General features: G+C 37.6%; 2 protein-coding genes across 2 annotated transcripts; one reads left to right on the top strand and one right to left on the bottom strand.

Moving 5' to 3' along the window:
- The first annotated feature begins 1105 nt into the window (after positions 1 to 1105).
- Positions 1106 to 3574, top strand: LOC133197051 (uncharacterized). Its single transcript, XM_061332890.1, has 4 exons — positions 1106 to 1579; positions 2044 to 2194; positions 2321 to 2554; positions 2706 to 3574. The coding sequence occupies exons 1-4, from the start codon at positions 1106 to 1108 to the stop codon at positions 3572 to 3574; spliced, it is 1728 nt and encodes a 575-aa protein (XP_061188874.1).
- Positions 3575 to 3935: 361 nt separating this feature from the next.
- On the bottom strand, positions 3936 to 5988 carry LOC133196737 (uncharacterized). The gene is made up of 3 exons (XM_061332596.1): positions 5767 to 5988; positions 5243 to 5550; positions 3936 to 5130 (listed from the first exon to the last, which is right to left on the bottom strand). The coding sequence occupies exons 1-3, from the start codon at positions 5980 to 5982 to the stop codon at positions 4029 to 4031; spliced, it is 1626 nt and encodes a 541-aa protein (XP_061188580.1). The 5' UTR covers positions 5983 to 5988; the 3' UTR covers positions 3936 to 4028.
- Positions 5989 to 18550: the final 12562 nt, after the last annotated feature.

The raw sequence follows: 18550 nt of genomic DNA, 5'->3' as shown, positions 1-18550 counted from the left end.
AAACTTGGATTCATATGTGAACAGAATCGGTCTCGTAATTGCCAATGTTCATGGTTATTACTAACTCAAGACAAGCATTGCGAGATATTACAGTCAAACATGGACGGATATGCTGGCTTGTAAACATGCAAAGAGCCAGAGCCACTTAGGGCCCTTTTTAGCCCTGAGAATTTCTAAAAAATAGAAATTGCTCATTTTTGGTTTTGAAATACAGTATTTATAACTTGGATCCTTGACTGTGTATCTATTGAACATGACGTAATTTCCTCTCTAGTCAATGCATTATGACGTCATAAAATGCGTCATGTTTCCCATATTCAGTAAAAAAAAAAACCCACAAAAATGGCCAAAAATTGAGGTATTATTTCAATATTTCATATAGAGCACAACCTCTGATCCAAAATATGCAATTACACAATGAACGATCGGTTTCTGAAGATCACAAAACATGTTTTAATTTTTGGATCGTGAGCTGTGCTCATATTTTAATTCTTTGCTGAAGGTAGTCAAATACGCATGTTTTCTGCAAAATTCAAGAACATTGCATTTTCTCAAAGCCTGTTTACCAGTACCTGAATTCTCAAAAAGAAATTTTATTATAGGAAATGAAAGCACTAAGTCTCTACTCTATTTTGATATATGAAATGGGACAGAAGGTGATAGTCAATTAATTGATATAAGGACAGGGCCATTTTATGCAAAAAATGAAACTAGCTCTTTGCTGCAGGTATCCTATTTCTTAACGTCTGAGTGGGTTTTTGCAACCCATGATCATTCCTATACTTTCTATTCAAGATTTCGGCAGACATGAACCGATGCGTTTTGCCAAGAGCAAATTTCACACTGCTGACGGGCTGTCGTACTTTTTGGCCTGTCACTTCAGTCTTTGTTGCACCCCCCCCCCTCTCCTGTGTTCTGGGACCTTTCCCTTTACCTCCTTGATACGCTTTGGCTGACGTTTAACTGTCGAACCAGTTGACGTTAAGCATACCCAATACGGAACTTCCGAGATACCGGGATATAACGGTTTTCGTTCTGATTTTATACACCATTGTCACGTGATAATGCTGAAATGTAGGGCATATTTTTTTGACATCGAAACAAAATGGAGCGTAACGTGGCAGACGAAAACAAGCCCCAAAAGAGAAAAAGTGAGAAGAATGGAGACACACCAAGTCATTATTGGTGTTCGGTGCCGGGTTGCACATCAGATGGCAGGAAAAAGGCCAATTTAATTAAATATCCGTGGATGAGAGGAGTACAGTTCTATCCATACCCAGGAGCTAAACGTAAGGCAAAGCTAAGAAAGAGGTGGTTGCAGCAGGTTTTCAGGGATGAGAAGTATGCTCCAAAACGCTACCATTCGGTATGTTCACGACATTTCATAGATGGTTGTCCAACAGAAGAAAACCCCGTTCCTACTTTATTTCCGCGCAATAAAATCGTCAAACAGTCCAGAACTACAACCTCTATAGAGAAACGTCAACAGACCAGGTGTAATTCTTTGTCGGATTCAGCTATAGCAGCGGAGAAGTCAGATGTTCATTCTACCCAGTGTACACCAATAGAATGTTTATCGGTATTGTAAATAATTGATTTTATTTCTACATCGAAAATTTATGAATGTAGGCCTATATATACACATGTATCATGATCAGACTCGGAGACATAATATTAAATGACTGTCTCTGCATGACATATACATAACTCATAAAAGTTAGGCTTAAACATATAATAAATATATTAAAAAAGCATTACATGTATATTTATATAAAAATGAATTTTTTAAATGTGTACATATACAGGATAATTAAGAAGCCAGGATTGCTTGAGGCTATATTTTATGTGTGTATCGATGAAACAAATTGTTTGAAATCAGAAATCAAATAAACAAAATATACATACAATTATGTGTAATCTTGGGTAATACTATGTAATATTAAATTTAATATTAAAAAAATATAAATGCATTATTAAGTTTAGTACCAAGAGAATCATCTGAATTGATGATATGTGAAATTTCAATGCATATTTTTTTTTCAGATGGAGGATATCACAGTTTCATGTGAAGGGAATGCAGATGTACATATACCTCTCCCTATAGCACATGAGTGTGTCATAGAACACACATCAAACGAAAACTGTTTTGAGGAACCTTGCTCCAAGACTGAGGACATTTCTTATGGAAACTGCAGTAAGTGTAATGAATTGTATGTTTCATTAGCATAATTCTGAAATGTTCTATGCAATTTAACTTTTTTGTTTTTGTAGTATACATGTATATCAATTAAACTTATAATATAAGTTATTATTATTATAGACCATGACCATGTATACAGCAAACGGTCTGTGGAACCTAGGTGCAGTGAAGATTTTGTTGAGTTTGCTGTGCAGACGGACCTGACCATGGAGGATATACATCATATGGAAACTATGACCAAAGAGACAGAACATATCCACAGGGAGCAATTTGTCAATAGAATTACACGGTCCGACTCGGCAGTCAGAAGATATTTAGGAGTGCCTAGCATAACTATGCTGTTTGGATTGTTTGGTAAGAAATTTGAAGATATAGTTTAAAATTGACCTAATACTGCTTAATATGTATTTTCTTAATTGCAGCTAATATTGATAAGTACAATATTTGAATACTTTGCAGTATTTTGTATGTTTGTTTTTGGATAAAATTTTATTTCTGCTTACAGCAATACTTGACAAAGTATGCACCAAACTCAAGTACTGGTCAGGAAAGAACAGCATAGCAAACATGAATTATGAAACCTCTGAAGCCAGAAAACCAGGTCCAAAGAGGAAGTTGACAAAGTTCCATGAGTTTTTATTAACCCTTTTTCGACTAAGACTTTCTGTCCCAGCCTTTTTGATTGGTGATTTGTTTGGTGTATCAGAGACACGAGTTTCACAAATAGTGTGTACATGGATAAACTACATGTTCCAGGTTTTCAGACCTCAACTGAAATGGCCATCACTACAGAGCATCAGAAAACATATGCCAAGGTCTTTCAAACAGACATTCCCCCGTACAAGAGTTGTCATAGACTGTACTGAAATATTCATTCAAAAGCCAAGGACACCTACTGCTCAAAGCCAAACATACAGCAATTACAAAGGACATAATACATTTAAATGCCTTGTTGGTATAACTCCTACCGGTGCATTTTCTTATGTGTCTGAATTGTGGGGCGGCAATGTGTCTGACAGGTACATTACAGCCAATAGTGATTTCTTGGATTTGATATCTGCTGGAAATGAGGTGATGGCTGATCGGGGTTTCATCATAAGAGACTATCTATTGGAGCGAAGGGCAAAGTTGGTTATACCACCATTTACACATAAATGTCGATGGGGAAAAGGGAAACGGTTAAATGCTAGTGAGATTCGGCGAACAAGACAGATAGCGAAACTACGGATTCATGTGGAACGTGCTATACAACGTTTGAAATCATATAAACTTTTATCGGGAATCCTACCAATCAACTTAAAGCCAATTGCAAGCCAGATTCTGGTTGTTGCTGCATTTCTATGCAATTTATCTAAACCTCTTGTGAAAAATTAACAAGATGCTTAATATTTTTAGTCCCCTACCGGTGAAACCGGAGGGGACTATAGGTTTTTCAATTTGTTATTTTGATTGTTGGTGTTACCTGAAAACTTTAGTTGTTGTTTTTACATATATTGTCTCATCATTGTTAACTTATCAATGTTCCATATTATACGTAAAGTATTTAATTATATTGTTAATTTATCAATGTTCCATATTATACATAAAGTATTTAATTATATTGTTAATTTATCAATGTTCCATATTATACATAAAGTATTTAATTACTGCATTTCATTTTTTTATATTTAAAATATAAGTCAACAACATAAAATCATGAGTGTGTGGTTTTTATTGCTATCAGTTGTCATAATTTTTCAACCATTAGACAAAAGAAAAACAATACAGTGTACCATACATGATACAGCTTAATCTAAAGGGCATCAAAGTACAGTCGAGAATTTACATTCTAAATTTTAGCAAGCAGTGCAGGATGAACATAATTTATGAAAAAGGTGCTGCACTTGTTAACAATTTCATTGAAGAAAGATTCATCATAATGAATTCTATCACTTATAAAACCCATGTCTGTATAAAACACAAAGTCACACCATCTAGCATTACAAATACCAAGCTGTCCTTGAATTTGCACATACCACGGTGAATCTACCCTAAGCTTGACAACATCATTAGTGTCTCTATACAAATGATAATGACGGTCACTTGCTACATCATATGGTGTGTCACTTCTATGGGAGTAAGAGCATTTAACCTCAATTAAACCTTTTCCACAACATTTGCAAGACAAATATGCATCTGGTGATGCACCTAAAAATGGATGTTGCTGAGATATGTTTAAGCCACAAGGTCTCATTTTGGCATTTACATGATAATAGGAATACATGTCAAAAAACAATTGTTTAGCTACGATTTCATTCTGTCTTCCATACTTTATTGCATCAGTGTGTAAGGCATTGGAGTTAATATTCAGAATTTCACGTGTGATGTAATTATCATGACTACCCCCTCTAAAGTGGCATACTTTTGAAAACAAGGAAGATGTAATTCTACCATATCTGTATTTGTACCACAATTCATTTTCACTCTGACCACAAGTGATTTGCTCAACTTCTTGAATAATATCAGAATTAAACACATTTCTCAGATAATCTATCAAGGACTCTCCACTCTGAATTGTGTGTGTCACAGCATCTATCATATCAGGCGGATTTTCATGAAGATCTTCATCCTCATTTGAGGGTGGGTCTAATGTGTGTAAGAGAAGAGCACCTGTACCGTGACACATCCTATACAGTTCTTTCTCAACTTCTCTGTTAACCTCAGTGGTGGGTGTAGGGCATGGTTGGTAATCCACTTTGTTTGGCATCAGTGGAACTGTCCTGTGGGAAAAACAAATTTCCTTAACACGACAAGGCTTACTTTCCTTACGGGGCTTGTCCCAAACACACCTCACATCTGTCCCCACCTCTGTATGCCTGTCCTTATGGCGATCGCAAAAAGCTGCAAGAGCAAATGAAAGGGCCGTGCAGTGCTTGCAAGAACCATCATCCCTAAAAAGACAAAAAGTAGCATGTTAATAATTACTCCAATTTTGGGATTGACATTAATTAAATGATAAATACTATGAATATCATAAATAATAAAGCACAGAGCTGGACTTACGCAACACAGGAGCAGCCACCTGATATGATATAGCCATCAGTCTTCACCAGTAACCATGTCCTATAAGGATCCTCCGATTGACGGGTTTCTGGAGTTGTATTACACATGACATAAGAATAATCCGAATCTAATGGACACATTCGAACACTGTCAACATGGTTGTTCTGATACAACAAATAACCCTTGTCTACTTTGTAGGAATGAAGGCGATTTTGATCCCAACCAATATTAATTAAGTATACAAAAACATCAGCAATGTCTATGTCTGGTACCTTCTTTAAATCTCCATTCCAGTCACATAATTTAACCTGAAAAATGTTGTAAAACTCCAAATAAAATTCTGGATATTATAAAATCTCATATATTTGATGGTGGTGACAATTGGTAACGTTGATGCTCTCTCTCTCTCTCTCTCTCCCTGCTACAGCTTTAGTTCTGAGTAAACTCATATTCATTCAATTTACTTATTGTTGTATAAGATATATATGAGATTATTATGATTTTTTTCCAAAATAAAACTGTACCTCGCTTATGCTTGGTAACATCCGGTCTCCGACAGTTCTACGACGAACATCCATATTCACGTAATCATCTTTTGTTTCTATATCTTCTAGGTCTATTTCTCTTGCCAATTCACACAGTCTTATCAAATGAGCTTTTCTGTACATGGATGTTGTTATACCTTTCGTACTTAAGTAATACTTTAACGCTGGGACTTGATAACTATTGAAGTCTTCCATATTTGTTTACACGTTGCTTTGGAATGCGGAAGTGAATTATGCCCTACAATTACGTCTGTTAAGCGATAATATTAGAAGCGGATCCGTAACTCGAAAGTTCCGTATTGCAACATGCCTTTGGCACAACCGTTGTGCTGTACATCCATATGTCGACTCTGCGGTATGCTGTCATTAGTTAAGGTCAGCAATTGTCAAATTTCAAAGTCTAAAGTAATTTTTAGCTCACCTGAGCTGAAAGCTCAAGTGAGCTTTTCGGATCACCCGTTGTCCGTCGTCCGTCCGTCTGTAAACTTCACATTTTCAATTTCTTCTCAAGAACCACTAGGCCAATTTTAGCCAAACCTGGTACAAAGAATCCTTGGGTTAGGGGAGTTTAAAATGTTAAAATGAAGGGCCAAGTCCCCTTCAAAGGGGAGATAATCAAGAAAAGAAAAAATTGGGTGGGGTGATTAAAAAATCTTCTCAAGAACCACTGGGCCAGAAAAGCTGAAATTTATGTGGAAGCATCCTGGGATAGTGTAGATTCTAATTGTTCAAATCATGACCCCTGGGGATAGGGCGGGGCCACAATAGGGAATCCAAGTTTTATATTGAAATATGCAGAAAAAAAACTTGAAAAATCTTCTTCTCAAGAACGACTGGGCCAGAAAAGCTGAAAAAATATGTGGAAGCATCCTGGGGTAGTGTAGATTCTAATTGTTTAAATCATGACCCCTGGGGGTAGGGCGGGGCCACAATAAGTACTACAGGGGATGGGGGATCAGGTGAAAAACAGCAAGGCCAAAGTTACTCAGGTGAGCGTTGTGGCCCATGGGCCTCTTGTTGAAAATTAAAGTCTTACACAAAATTTCTTTCACTTGACCTTTGACAGCGTTTCTCATTTTGGGAGGGGGATATTGTAAATGTGCACATGGTTTCGGTTACTCGGTAATCGAACTTGTGCAAATAAAAAGCAGTATGTACGACAGCCACATAAATATTATTCCTAAAAACAAAACTCTTGTATTAAAAAATAATTGTGGACTTAATTCCATGACCCGTTACTTTTTTGTTGAGTATACATTAATTTTTTTTTTATTTTTATTGATCTATCAATTTCAGTATTTACAGTGATTAATTATCATAACTGAATAAACAAAAGAAACTGACTTCTATCAGTTTACTCATAAGATCAATGTTACTCTGCTCAGAACCAGAACACTTGATCCATTGGACCAGTTTCAGAATTTTGGAAAGGTCACCCTTCCTTGTTTCTTTTCATAACCATGCACTTAGTTTGTCTGCTCAATACACAGGAACAGAGAAGATTTTCAAAGAATTGAAGCAATTTCACTATACATGTATGACCAATAAAGCCCCACCTTAACAAAATAACCATGACCAAGAGGCCTTAATTCAAAATTTTGGAAGAGGCACACTTGCTTATCATTTCTGTGCATTTAGTTTGTCTCCTAAATATACAGCTGAGAGAAGAAGACTTTAAAGAATATTACTTTACCTATATGATCTATAAAGCCCAACTCCTACATCAAAACTCCAAATCTAAGGACCAAGAATTTCACAGTTTGCTTTTGAGGTATCATTGCTTATTGGAAAAAAAATAAGCAAGCATTTAACGAATAAGTTGATTATACTAGGATATAAAGAATCTCGTTTACACACAATATTTTGCAAATTCTATGGTTGAAACAAGGGCTATGATTGCAACTACAATCTCTCCTTAAGTCCGTTACTTTTACATTGAATTGTCTACTGAATTCTCCAGTTTCCCGATAATGACAAAGAGCAAACAACGGATGTGACCGGACAACAGGGGATGCTCACTCATTTAAGGTACCTGGTCCCTCCTCTGTTTTCAGAGGTCCTTGTGGCTCTGCTAACAATTTTGTATTGTTTGCTTTGACTGTTCGCAATTCTCATATCTTATAAATGCTTAAAGTCTGACTGCTTGATGTCTAGGAGTAAATAAGACTTTTAAAAGTTACATTAAATTTGATAGTTTGAACCCCACCCCTCAGGTTCCAACAAATTCTATGTCGATATCGACAATATAACATCGATATTGTAATGCTATCAATCCTGATCATTACTATGGAATTGGAAATACTGGATAAATATTAAACTTAGTTTTATTTCGACACCGTTGCTATCGACAATATCATCGATATCGATACAGATCTGTACAATTTATTTCCAAATTGAGGAAGAAACATATTTATAGAAGGTCGCAAGTATGATGTCAATGTGCATTCATTATTTGGTATAAATTAGCTGCAATAATGTAGCCCTCTCCGATTTTTTTTAACATGATATTCTCAGGAGAGGGCTACAATTCCACTGCATCTCCATAATGGTGCAAATTTATATTTTTGATACGGGCGTCTGTAGGCAAAATAAACTGTTTTTGCATTTAACTTACTTCCAATAAGAATTTTTATTCACTATCAACAACATAGCCCATTATACGCGAAAACCAAGTAAAGTAAATCTGCGTGTTTACCAGTCGTTCTCTTCAGCAGCCATGACAGTTCTCGCGTGATGTACTGAGACTTGCGCTTTATATTTAGAATCACTTGATAAAGTAAATGTCGGTGTTGATAAATGTTTGTGTTGTTTGGTATCACTAAACATCGATAAATAAAAGCATTCCATGTGATATTTTTTCATAAACCGTAAAATTTATGCTTAAAATAAGGGAAATCCAATATAGATCCGCTCCCGTAGATCCAGAATTCTCATTGGTTGTTCCAAAATAAAATCGATCAAAGTCAGTAAACATGGCGGACAAATTCAAGTTATGATGTTGAGATACACGAAAAATAACCGATCTACGAATTGTTCGTTATATTTTTGGACCAATTCATGTCTTGCATAACTACATTTTATGAGTTCGGTTAAGATATGATAATAAAATACCCACTTTCTGATAATTTGAACCAAAAACTGTGCGATAGTGAATTACTCCCGCACTTGCACCATTACGGAGATCCTAAGGAGTTGTAGCCGTCTCCCCCAAAAAAAATCGGAGAGGGTTACATTATTGCAGCTAGGTATAAATATCTAAATAAAATTAAGGATGACAAATAAAGGGCAAGGGTTGTTTTTATTTTTAAGGAGGTTGGGGTTAGGGTAAGGTTTTGTGTAAGGGTGAGCGTTGGTAAAAATATTATGGTTTGCGGAATCATAGTTCAATATCGGTACGAGATCGACATTAGGACAAACTTAATAATCAGAAAGAACGTACTCATAACTGTTGCATAAAGAAATACAGCCACAAGAATGATGTCGAAAATGATTTGATATCCATACGATATCGTCGATTTCGACAATATCGATAGCAAGTAAAATCTTCCTAAATTTAAAGTATTTAAACAAAGATATACATGCACAATGGCAAGGACAGCAGTTTGAAATGCTTGAGCAGACATGAATCGACATCGAAATGATATCGACACTGTGAAAATGATAGCATTCAGGTAATATAACATTGAGGGAGGTAACCAACATCCATTGAATAATCATGATTCAATATCAATGCGATATCGTGGATAGGTACAGAAAGAAAAACTTTGTAAATATTGAGTATTGTAACATACGAACAAGAAAAAAGAAATATTGTAGCAAACTATGAAAAAATAATCTGTCGATATCGTAACTACATTTTGTCTTTGGCATAACTCGGCTCAAAAGAGCCAGGAACATGAAATTCACAACTTTCCTCTCCTTTTACTCACAGATGCTATATACGAAAATTGATTAAAATTGATATAAAGGTCACATAGAAAAAGCTGAATATGTTTAAATATAACATACGAGGGACAACAAATGACAACAGACGAAAACATATAGCAATAAGTCACCTGAGTAAATGAACAACCCCATCTCAAAATGTAATGTTAAAATGTGACAATGTTTGGATGAGATGATTGTCTCAAAGACTCTCTTAAAACATAACAAGGGGCACTTTCTATGATCCCTTTCCCTTGCCTAGTGTTGGTTTGTTACATTATTCAAAGATGGCGAAGAAAAAAACGCTTGAAACAACCCACTTGGCGGAACCCCTACAGTGAAAATGATAAGCCAGCGCCCCCCCCCCCCCCCCATTCTGCCACAAAAGTGCTTTCATGCACACTTCAAAAATAATGAGATAATAGACGAATCCTAAATTTTCTTAAAAACTGAACAAGAAAAAAAAATAAAGTTTCTATCAGAATATTGGCAATGTCCAATCTTAAAGACCCTCCAAAAACTGAAAAGGAATACTCCCTATGATCCCTTACCTTTCCCTTGTGTTGGTTTCTTATGGTGTTCAAATATTGCGAAAAATAAATACTTCAAAAAGGGCTTTCAACCAAAGCACAACTAGGTGGTTCCCCTAAAGTCTTAATCTGAGATCGGCAAATGATAGCCCGATACGCCACCTCCTATACCCTACTAAGGTATGATGCATATCCACTTTCAAAAAATAATAACTGATCTTTATCCGTGTTTCAATATTCAATGTAAATAAACGACAAAGTTGAACTGGCCCCATCAAGTCCGAGAGAACCCGAAAGTTTCCAATGATCCTCAACCAGTATTAGTTTCTTCTAGGGGCCTAAGGTGATTTGAAAATGAAAATTTGAATTAGGCCCCCACCCATGGCACCACTTGGTGGTACCACTACAGCAACATTCTGATAGCGGGAAATGATAGTCCTAGGGGCCCTCTACCTTGTCCCAGTAATGATTTGAAGCACACTTCAAAGTTAAGGGGGTATAATAGCTGACCTTTAACCCGTATATTAAAACACAATGTGAAAAACAACAAAGTTCAGGTTAGCTTACTGGCCCTTTTTCTTCAACACGACCCTTCGATTACCTGGCAAGTGGTTCTCCCTAAGGTCCTTAACCTTTCACTAGTGTTTCTTTGTTCTAGTAGTCAAAGATGCTTTCAAAATGAATGCTTGAAATACGTCCCCCACCCATGGCACCACTTGGTGGTACCACTACAGCAACATTCTGATAGCGGGAAATGATAGTCCTAGGGGCCCTCTACCTTGCCCCAGTAATGATTTGAAGCACACTTCAAAGATAAAGGGTATAACATCTGACTTTTAATCCGTATATCAATAGACAATGTGAAAAACAACAAAGTTCAGGTAACCTAACTGGCCCCTTCCTTTCCTAGGGACCCTTCGAAAACCTGGCAAGTGGTTCTCCCTAAGGTCCTTAACCTTTCACTATGATAGTCCTAGGGGCCCTCTACCTTGCCCTAGTAATGATTTGAAGCACACTTCAAAGAAAATGGGTATAATAGCTGACCTTTAACCCGTATATTAAAACACAAAGTGAAAAACAACAAAGTTCAGGTTAGCTTACTGGCCCTTTTACTTCCCCGGGACCCTTCAAAAACCTGGCAAGTGATTCTCCCTAAGGTCCTTAACCTTTCACTAGTGTTACTTTGTTCTAGTAACCAAAGATGCTTTCAAAATGAATGCTTGAAATATGTCCCCAACTCATGGCACCACTAGGTGGTACCACTACAGCAACATTCTGATAGCGGGAAATGATAGTCCTAAGGGCCCTCTACCTTGTCCCAGTAATGATTTCAAAGATAAGGGGTATAATAGCTGACCTTTAACCCGTATATTAAAACACAAATGAAAAACAACAAAGTTCAGGTTAGCTTACTGGCCTTATTTCTTTTTCAGGACCCTTCAGAAACCTGGCAAGTGGTTCTCAACCTTTCACTAGTGTTACTTTGTTCTAGTAGTCAAAGATGCTTTCAAAATGAATGCTTGAAATTCGCGCCCAACCCATGGCACCACTTGGTGGTACCACTACATCCTCATTCTGATAGCGGGAAATGATAGTCCTAGGGGCCCTCTACCTTGTCCCAGTAATGATTTGAAGCACACTTCAAAGTTAAGGGGGTATAATAGCTGACCTTTAACCCGTATATTAAAACACAATGTGAAAAACAACAAAGTTCAGGTTAGCCTACTGGCCCTTTTTCTTCAACACGACCCTTCGAAAACCTGGCAAGTGGTTCTCCCTAAGATCCTTAACCTTTCACTAGTGTTACTTTGTTCTGGTAGCCAAAGATGCTTTTAATATGAATGCTTGAAATACGTGCCCCACCCATGGCACCACTTGGTGGTACCACTACAGCAACATTCTGATAGCGGGAAATGATAGTCCAAGGGACCCTCTACCTTGCCCCAATAATGATTTGAAGCACACTTCAAAGATAAGAGGTATAATAGCTGACCTTTAACCCGTATATTAAAACACAAACGAAAAACAACAAATTTCAGGTTAGCTTACTGGCCCTTTCTCTTTGTCGGGACCCTTCAGAAACCTGGAAAGTTGTTCTCTCTAAGGTCCTCAACCTTTCACTAGTGTTACTTTGTTCTAGTAGCCAAAGATGCTTTCAAAATGAATGCTTGAAATACGTGACCCACCCATGGCACCACTTGGTGGTACCACTACAGCAACATTCTGATAGCTGGAAATGATAGTCCTAGGGGCCCTCTGCCTTGTCCCAGTCATGATTTGAAGCACACTTCAAAGTTAAGGGGGTATAATAGCTGACCTTTAACCCGTATATTAAAACACAATGTGAAAAACAACAAAGTTCGGGTTAGCTTACTGGCCTCTTTACTTCCCCGGGACCCTTCAAAAACTTGGAAAATGGTTCTCCTTGAGGTCCTTAACCTTTCACTAGTGTTACTTTGTTCTAGTAACCAAAGATGCTTTCAAAATGAATGCTTGAAATATGTCCCCCACTCATGGCACCACTTGGTGGTACCACTACAGCAACATTCTGATAGCGGGAAATGATAGTCTTAAGGGCCCTCTACCTTGTCCCAGTAATGATTTGAAGCACACTTCAAAGATAAGAGGTATAATAGCTGACCTTTAACCCGTATATTAAAACACAAATGAAAAACAACAAAGTTCAGGTTAGCTTACTGGCCCTTTTTCTTTTTCAGGACCCTTCAGAAACCTGGCAAGTGGTTCTCCCTAAGGTCCTCAACCTTTCACTAGTGTTACTTTGTTCTAGTAGCCAAAGATGCTTTCAAAATGAATGCTTGAAATACGTGACCCACCCATGGCACCACTTGGTGGTACCACTACAGCAACATTCTGATAGCGGGAAATGATAGTCCTAGGGGCCCTCTGCCTTGTCCCAGTAATGATTTGAAGCACACTTCAAAGTTAAGGGGGTATAATAGCTGACCTTTAACCCGTATATTAAAACACAATGTGAAAAACAACAAAGTTCGGGTTAGCTTACTGGCCTCTTTACTTCCCCGGGACCCTTCAAAAACTTGGAAAATGGTTCTCCTTGAGGTCCTTAACCTTTCACTAGTGTTACTTTGTTCTAGTAACCAAAGATGCTTTCAAAATGAATGCTTGAAATATGTCCCCCACTCATGGCACCACTTGGTGGTACCACTACAGCCCCATTCTGATAGCGGGAAATGATAGTCCTAAGGGCCCTCTACCTTGTCCCAGTAATGATTTAAAGCACACTTCAAAGATAAGAGGTATAATAGCTGACCTTTAACCCGTATATTAAAACACAAATGAAAAACAACAAAGTTCAGGTTAGCTTACTGGCCCTTTTTCTTTTTCAGGACCCTTCAGAAACCTGGCAAGTGGTTCTCCCTAAGGTCCTTAACCTTTCACTAGTGTTACTTTGTTCTAGTAGCCAAAGATGCTTTCAAAATGAATGCTTGAAATACGTGACCCACCCATGGCACCACTTGGTGGTACCACTACAGCAACATTCTGATAGCTGGAAATGATAGTCCTAGGGGCCCTCTGCCTTGTCCCAGTCATGATTTGAAGCACACTTCAAAGTTAAGGGGGTATAATAGCTGACCTTTAACCCGTATATTAAAACACAATGTGAAAAACAACAAAGTTCGGGTTAGCTTACTGGCCTCTTTACTTCCCCGGGACCCTTCAAAAACTTGGAAAATGGTTCTCCTTGAGGTCCTTAACCTTTCACTAGTGTTACTTTGTTCTAGTAACCAAAGATGCTTTCAAAATGAATGCTTGAAATATGTCCCCCACTCATGGCACCACTTGGTGGTACCACTACAGCCCCATTTTGATAGCGGGAAATGATAGTCCTAAGGGCCCTCTACCTTGTCCCAGTAATGATTTGAAGCACACTTCAAAGATAAGGGGTATAGTAGCTGACCTTTAACCCGTATATTAAAACACAAATGAAAAACAACAAAGTTCAGGTTAGCTTACTGGCCCTTTTTCTTTTTCAGGACCCTTCAGAAACCTGGCAAGTGGTTCTCCCTAAGGTCCTCAACCTTTCACTAGTGTTACTTTGTTCTAGTAGTCAAAGATGCTTTCAAAATGAATGCTTGAAATTCGCGCCCAACCCATGGCACCACGTGGTGGTACCACTACATCCTCATTCTGATAGCGGGAAATGATAGTCCTAGGGGCCCTCTACCTTGTCCCAGTAATGATTTGAAGCACACTTCAAAGATAAGGGGTATAATAGCTGACCTTTAACCCGTATATTAAAACACAATGTGAAAAACAACAAAGTTCAAATTAGCCTACTGGCCCTTTTTCTTCAACACGACCCTTCGAAAACCTGGCAAGTGGTTCTCCCTAAGGTCCTTAACCTTTCACTAGTGTTACTTTGTTCTGGTAGCCAAAGATGCTTTCAATATGAATGCTTGAAATACGTGCCCCACCCATGGCACCACTTGGTGGTACCACTACAGCAACAATCTGATAGCGGGAAATGATAGTCCTAGGGGCCCTCTACCTTGCCCCAGTAATGATTTGAAGCACACTTCAAAGATAAGTGGTATAACATCTGACTTTTAATCCGTATATCAATAGACATTGTGAAAAACAACAAAGTTCAGGTTACCTAACTGGCCTTTTCTAGTCATTGGAACCTGTCAAAAAGTTGACAAAGGATACTCCCTAAGGCCCTTAACTTTTTTCCAGTTTAGTGTTAGTTTGTTCTAGTGGTCAATGATGGTTGAAAAATGAAAGCATGAAAGATGTTCCCCACCGCTGGCACCACTTGGTGGTGCCGTTACAGCCTCAAACCGATTGCGGGAAAGATAGTCCTAGAAATCTTGCACAGTAATGATTTAAAGCACACTTATAAGATAAGAGGTATAATAGCTGCTTGAAATACGTTACCCGCCCTTGGCACCACTTGGTGGTACCACTTCAGCCTAAATTTTATGGCCGTATATAATAGCCCTGTGGACCCTTTTACCTTGAGCCAGTAATTGTTCGAAGCACACTTCAAGGATCATAACTTAAAATAGATTAAATTACCTTCAAACCCTTATCAATGTAAATATTAGGAGTAAGCAAATTTCAGGTTAGCCTTTTGGCACCATCATGTTCCTGAGACCCGTAAAAGAGCCAAAAAGGGATTCTCCCGGAAGTACTTAACCTATCCAATGCTGTTTTATTCTTAAGCGGTCAAAGATGGTGACATTTTCTTCTTTTTGTTTGTTTGTTTGTTTGTTGTGAAACCGCATAATTTTCCTTATGCAGGTGAGCTTAACTGCCTCCAAGTGTTTGAATTATTAATTAATAATTAAGTGTTGCATTAATTATCTAATTATTAATTATAAATTGTCGAAAATGAGGCATTAAGCAGTATTGCGTCAGAGTACTCTCAGTCCTTTGATGAATTTCCTTAGTGGCTGCTAGCTTCTACGGGCTTAATGGCTGCTGTTATTGGCTGCTAGCTTCAGTCTAGTGGTTTTTGTTATCATGTATTCGTGACTGCATGTTCTTATGTTTCATTACATCATTGAGGAAATAAGTTCTATTGCAGACCTTCTAGCATCACTTCATAATCTCGATCACACTAATGCATTTTTAAAAATGATCACATTTCCTGAGATAAATAGCATCACGCATGAAGGTTTTGGGTTTTTTTTCCCTGTGTTCTTTTCATTCTGGCGGAAATATGCAAATTAGAAAATTGGTCTTATTTCTCCATATGTTGAAATTTACGGGACTAGATTTAACAAAAAATAACATCACAAAATTTTTTAAGCATAAATACAACATACAATCTTTCGTTTGGTAGAACGTTGATCTTCATTCATACAAATTGTTTAACTATTTTTTTTCACACTGAATTGTCTATGGGGTTAAATTCTTGAAATCCTATTATTTTGCACAATCGGGAAACTGTTTCTGGCTAAATATAAGAATATCAATAAACAAGAGGCCCATGGGCCACAACGCTCACCTGAGTAACTTTGGCCATGCTGTTCTCTACCAGATCCCCCACTTGTAATACCTATTGTGGCCCCGCCCTATCCCCGGGGGTCATGATTTGAACAATTTAGAATCTACGCTACCACAGCATGCTTCCACATAAGTTTAGTATTTCTGGTCCAGTGGTTCTTGTACAGAAGATTTTTAAAGATTTTTCTTATATATTTCAATGTAAAACTTGGATTCCCTATTGTGGCCCCGCCCTACTCCCGGGGTTCATGATTTGAACAATGGATGCTTCCACTGAAGTTTCAGCTTTTCTGGCCAAGTGGTTCTTGAGAAGAAGATTTTAAAAGATTTTTCCTATATATTTCAATGTAAGACTTGGATTCCCTATTGTGGCCCTGCCCTACCCCCGGGGGTCATGATTTTAACAACTTAGAATCTACACTATCCCAGGATGCTTCCACATAAGTTTCAGCTTCTCTGGCCCAGTGGTTCTTGAGAAGAAGATTTTTTAATGACCCAACCATATTTTTGTCTTTTTCTTGATTATCTCCCCTTGTAAGAGGACTTGGCCCTTTATTTTAATAATTTACACTCCCCTTCACCCAAGGATACTGTATACCAAGTTTGGTTAAAATTGGCCCAGTGGTTCTTGAAAAGAAGTTGAAAATGTGAAAAGTTTACAGACGGACGGACGGACGGACGACGGACAACTGGTGATCAGAAAAGCTCACTTGAGCTTTCAGCACTGACCATTATGTTAGATATACGATTCTCTTCGGCTCTATTGCACCATGAACCGTCAAAAATCTGACTTAACGGACAATTTTCGGCTATAACATTACATAATTCTTTTTATACTAATTGTTAGGCTATCATTAACACATTGAATGGTCTACGGATTTTCCATTTTCCCGATCATGACTAGGAGCACAAGGCGGGTGTGATCGGTCGGCAGGGGTTGCCTACTCCTCCATGGCACACGATCCTACCTCTGATGTTTTTAGAGTTCCTTGTTTATTGTGCTCCTGATTTGTATTTTTTTTCTATGGATTTTTGAGCTTGATTACTGTTTGTTTTCTCCATATTTGACTAAGAATGACATACTCAAAGCCCTCCCACAATTCGAAACCACGCAAGCGCATTTAAAGTTCCTACCATTTTATTAGCCCACGCGGTGGGACGTGAGAATCCTTCCCTGTCATTACTTCCCTTGATCTGAAAACATAACAACAATATCATGAGAACTATATTTTGTCTTCAAACAAAATTTGACAAAATATAAAAATATCGAATAGGGAAAAGGTGATTAACTTTCATTGGCAAAATGAAAATATACAGTTTTCTGGTTGACAGGTATGTTTATATTTTTCTTAACTTGACATTGAGTTTATCAAAGCATATAACAATGTCCTTCAGAAGATTTCATCTAAATTTTATCTTTATCAGAAAATTAATGAGGGTGTTTGTTGATTTCTTCAAATTTGTTTCATATGATGGCCTTTAGCCACTACTATATTCTGAGATATGCAAAAATTAATGTTGTTTTGACGTATTAAACGATACAAATTAAATAACTCTAACAAACTGATTATGGAGAAATAGCTGATAATCAGTATCAATATTATATAATGATACACGGAGATAATGAACAGAAATCAAGCTCAAATATCCATGGAAACAATACATATCGAGGAGCAGAGCTAACACGGACCTCTAAAAGCATCGCATCAAAGGTGGGATCAGGTGGCATGGAGGAGTAAGCATCCCCTATCAAATGGTCACACCCGCCGTGTGCTCCTTGTCATTATCGGGAAAAAGGGAAATCTGTAAGCAATTCAGCGTGTACGAAATAGCCTAACAATTAGTATGAAAAACGTCAGTTAGCATTTGACTTTATTAAAGATTGTATTAGCTGACAAGGTCTGTGTATCGACCATAGAATTTGCAAAATGTTGCAACGAGACTGTATCCTTGTTTCAACTTGTTTGTCAATAGCTTGCCTTGTTTTAAAAGTGTTCGTACGTAGAATATTCTCTTGCGTATCTAATCAACTGGAAGACATAAACTCCATATACAGGTGATAAGGGTGTATAACTAAATAAATAAGGGAAGATGACGATAGAAAAATTGATGACATCACGTTTATCTTTAAGTTTTTTTCTGAGGTTACCATTCATGTCTTTTTCCAGTAAATAATCCAAGCATGAAACAGTTGTATCAGATTCTGTAGTTTCTTTTATTTCAGCTGGGATATATCGAGTCGACAGATGAATGGAAGTAGCTATTTTTAATTGATAATACGTCGTATATATTTAAATGTCGAATTGAAGACCACAGCA

The sequence above is a fragment of the Saccostrea echinata genome, unplaced genomic scaffold, assembly GCF_033153115.1.
Source record: "Saccostrea echinata isolate AGI-Se365-2 ecotype Australia unplaced genomic scaffold, CSIRO_AGI_Sech_v1 ptg000030l, whole genome shotgun sequence".
NCBI classification, from domain to species: Eukaryota; Metazoa; Mollusca; class Bivalvia; order Ostreida; family Ostreidae; genus Saccostrea; species Saccostrea echinata.
Note: the sequence above shows the minus strand (reverse complement) of the source record. Positions and strands in the feature narration are given on the sequence as shown.

What these genes read in the sequence shown, in the direction of transcription:
- LOC133197051 (XM_061332890.1), top strand. Translation starts at nt 1,106, where the DNA reads ATGGAGCGTAACGTGGCAGACGAAAACAAGCCCCAAAAGAGAAAAAGT. An exon ending in CATTTCTTATGGAAACTGCA is followed by an intron (nt 2,195 to 2,320) that starts GTAAGTGTAATG and finishes TTATTATTATAG; the next exon opens with ACCATGACCATGTATACAGC. An exon ending in TATGCTGTTTGGATTGTTTG is followed by an intron (nt 2,555 to 2,705) that starts GTAAGAAATTTG and finishes TTCTGCTTACAG; the next exon opens with CAATACTTGACAAAGTATGC.
- LOC133196737 (XM_061332596.1), bottom strand. Translation starts at nt 5,982, where the DNA reads ATGGAAGACTTCAATAGTTATCAAGTCCCAGCGTTAAAGTATTACTTA. An exon ending in TGTTACCAAGCATAAGCGAG is followed by an intron (nt 5,551 to 5,766) that starts GTACAGTTTTAT and finishes AACATTTTTCAG; the next exon opens with GTTAAATTATGTGACTGGAA. An exon ending in GGTGGCTGCTCCTGTGTTGC is followed by an intron (nt 5,131 to 5,242) that starts GTAAGTCCAGCT and finishes TTGTCTTTTTAG; the next exon opens with GGATGATGGTTCTTGCAAGC.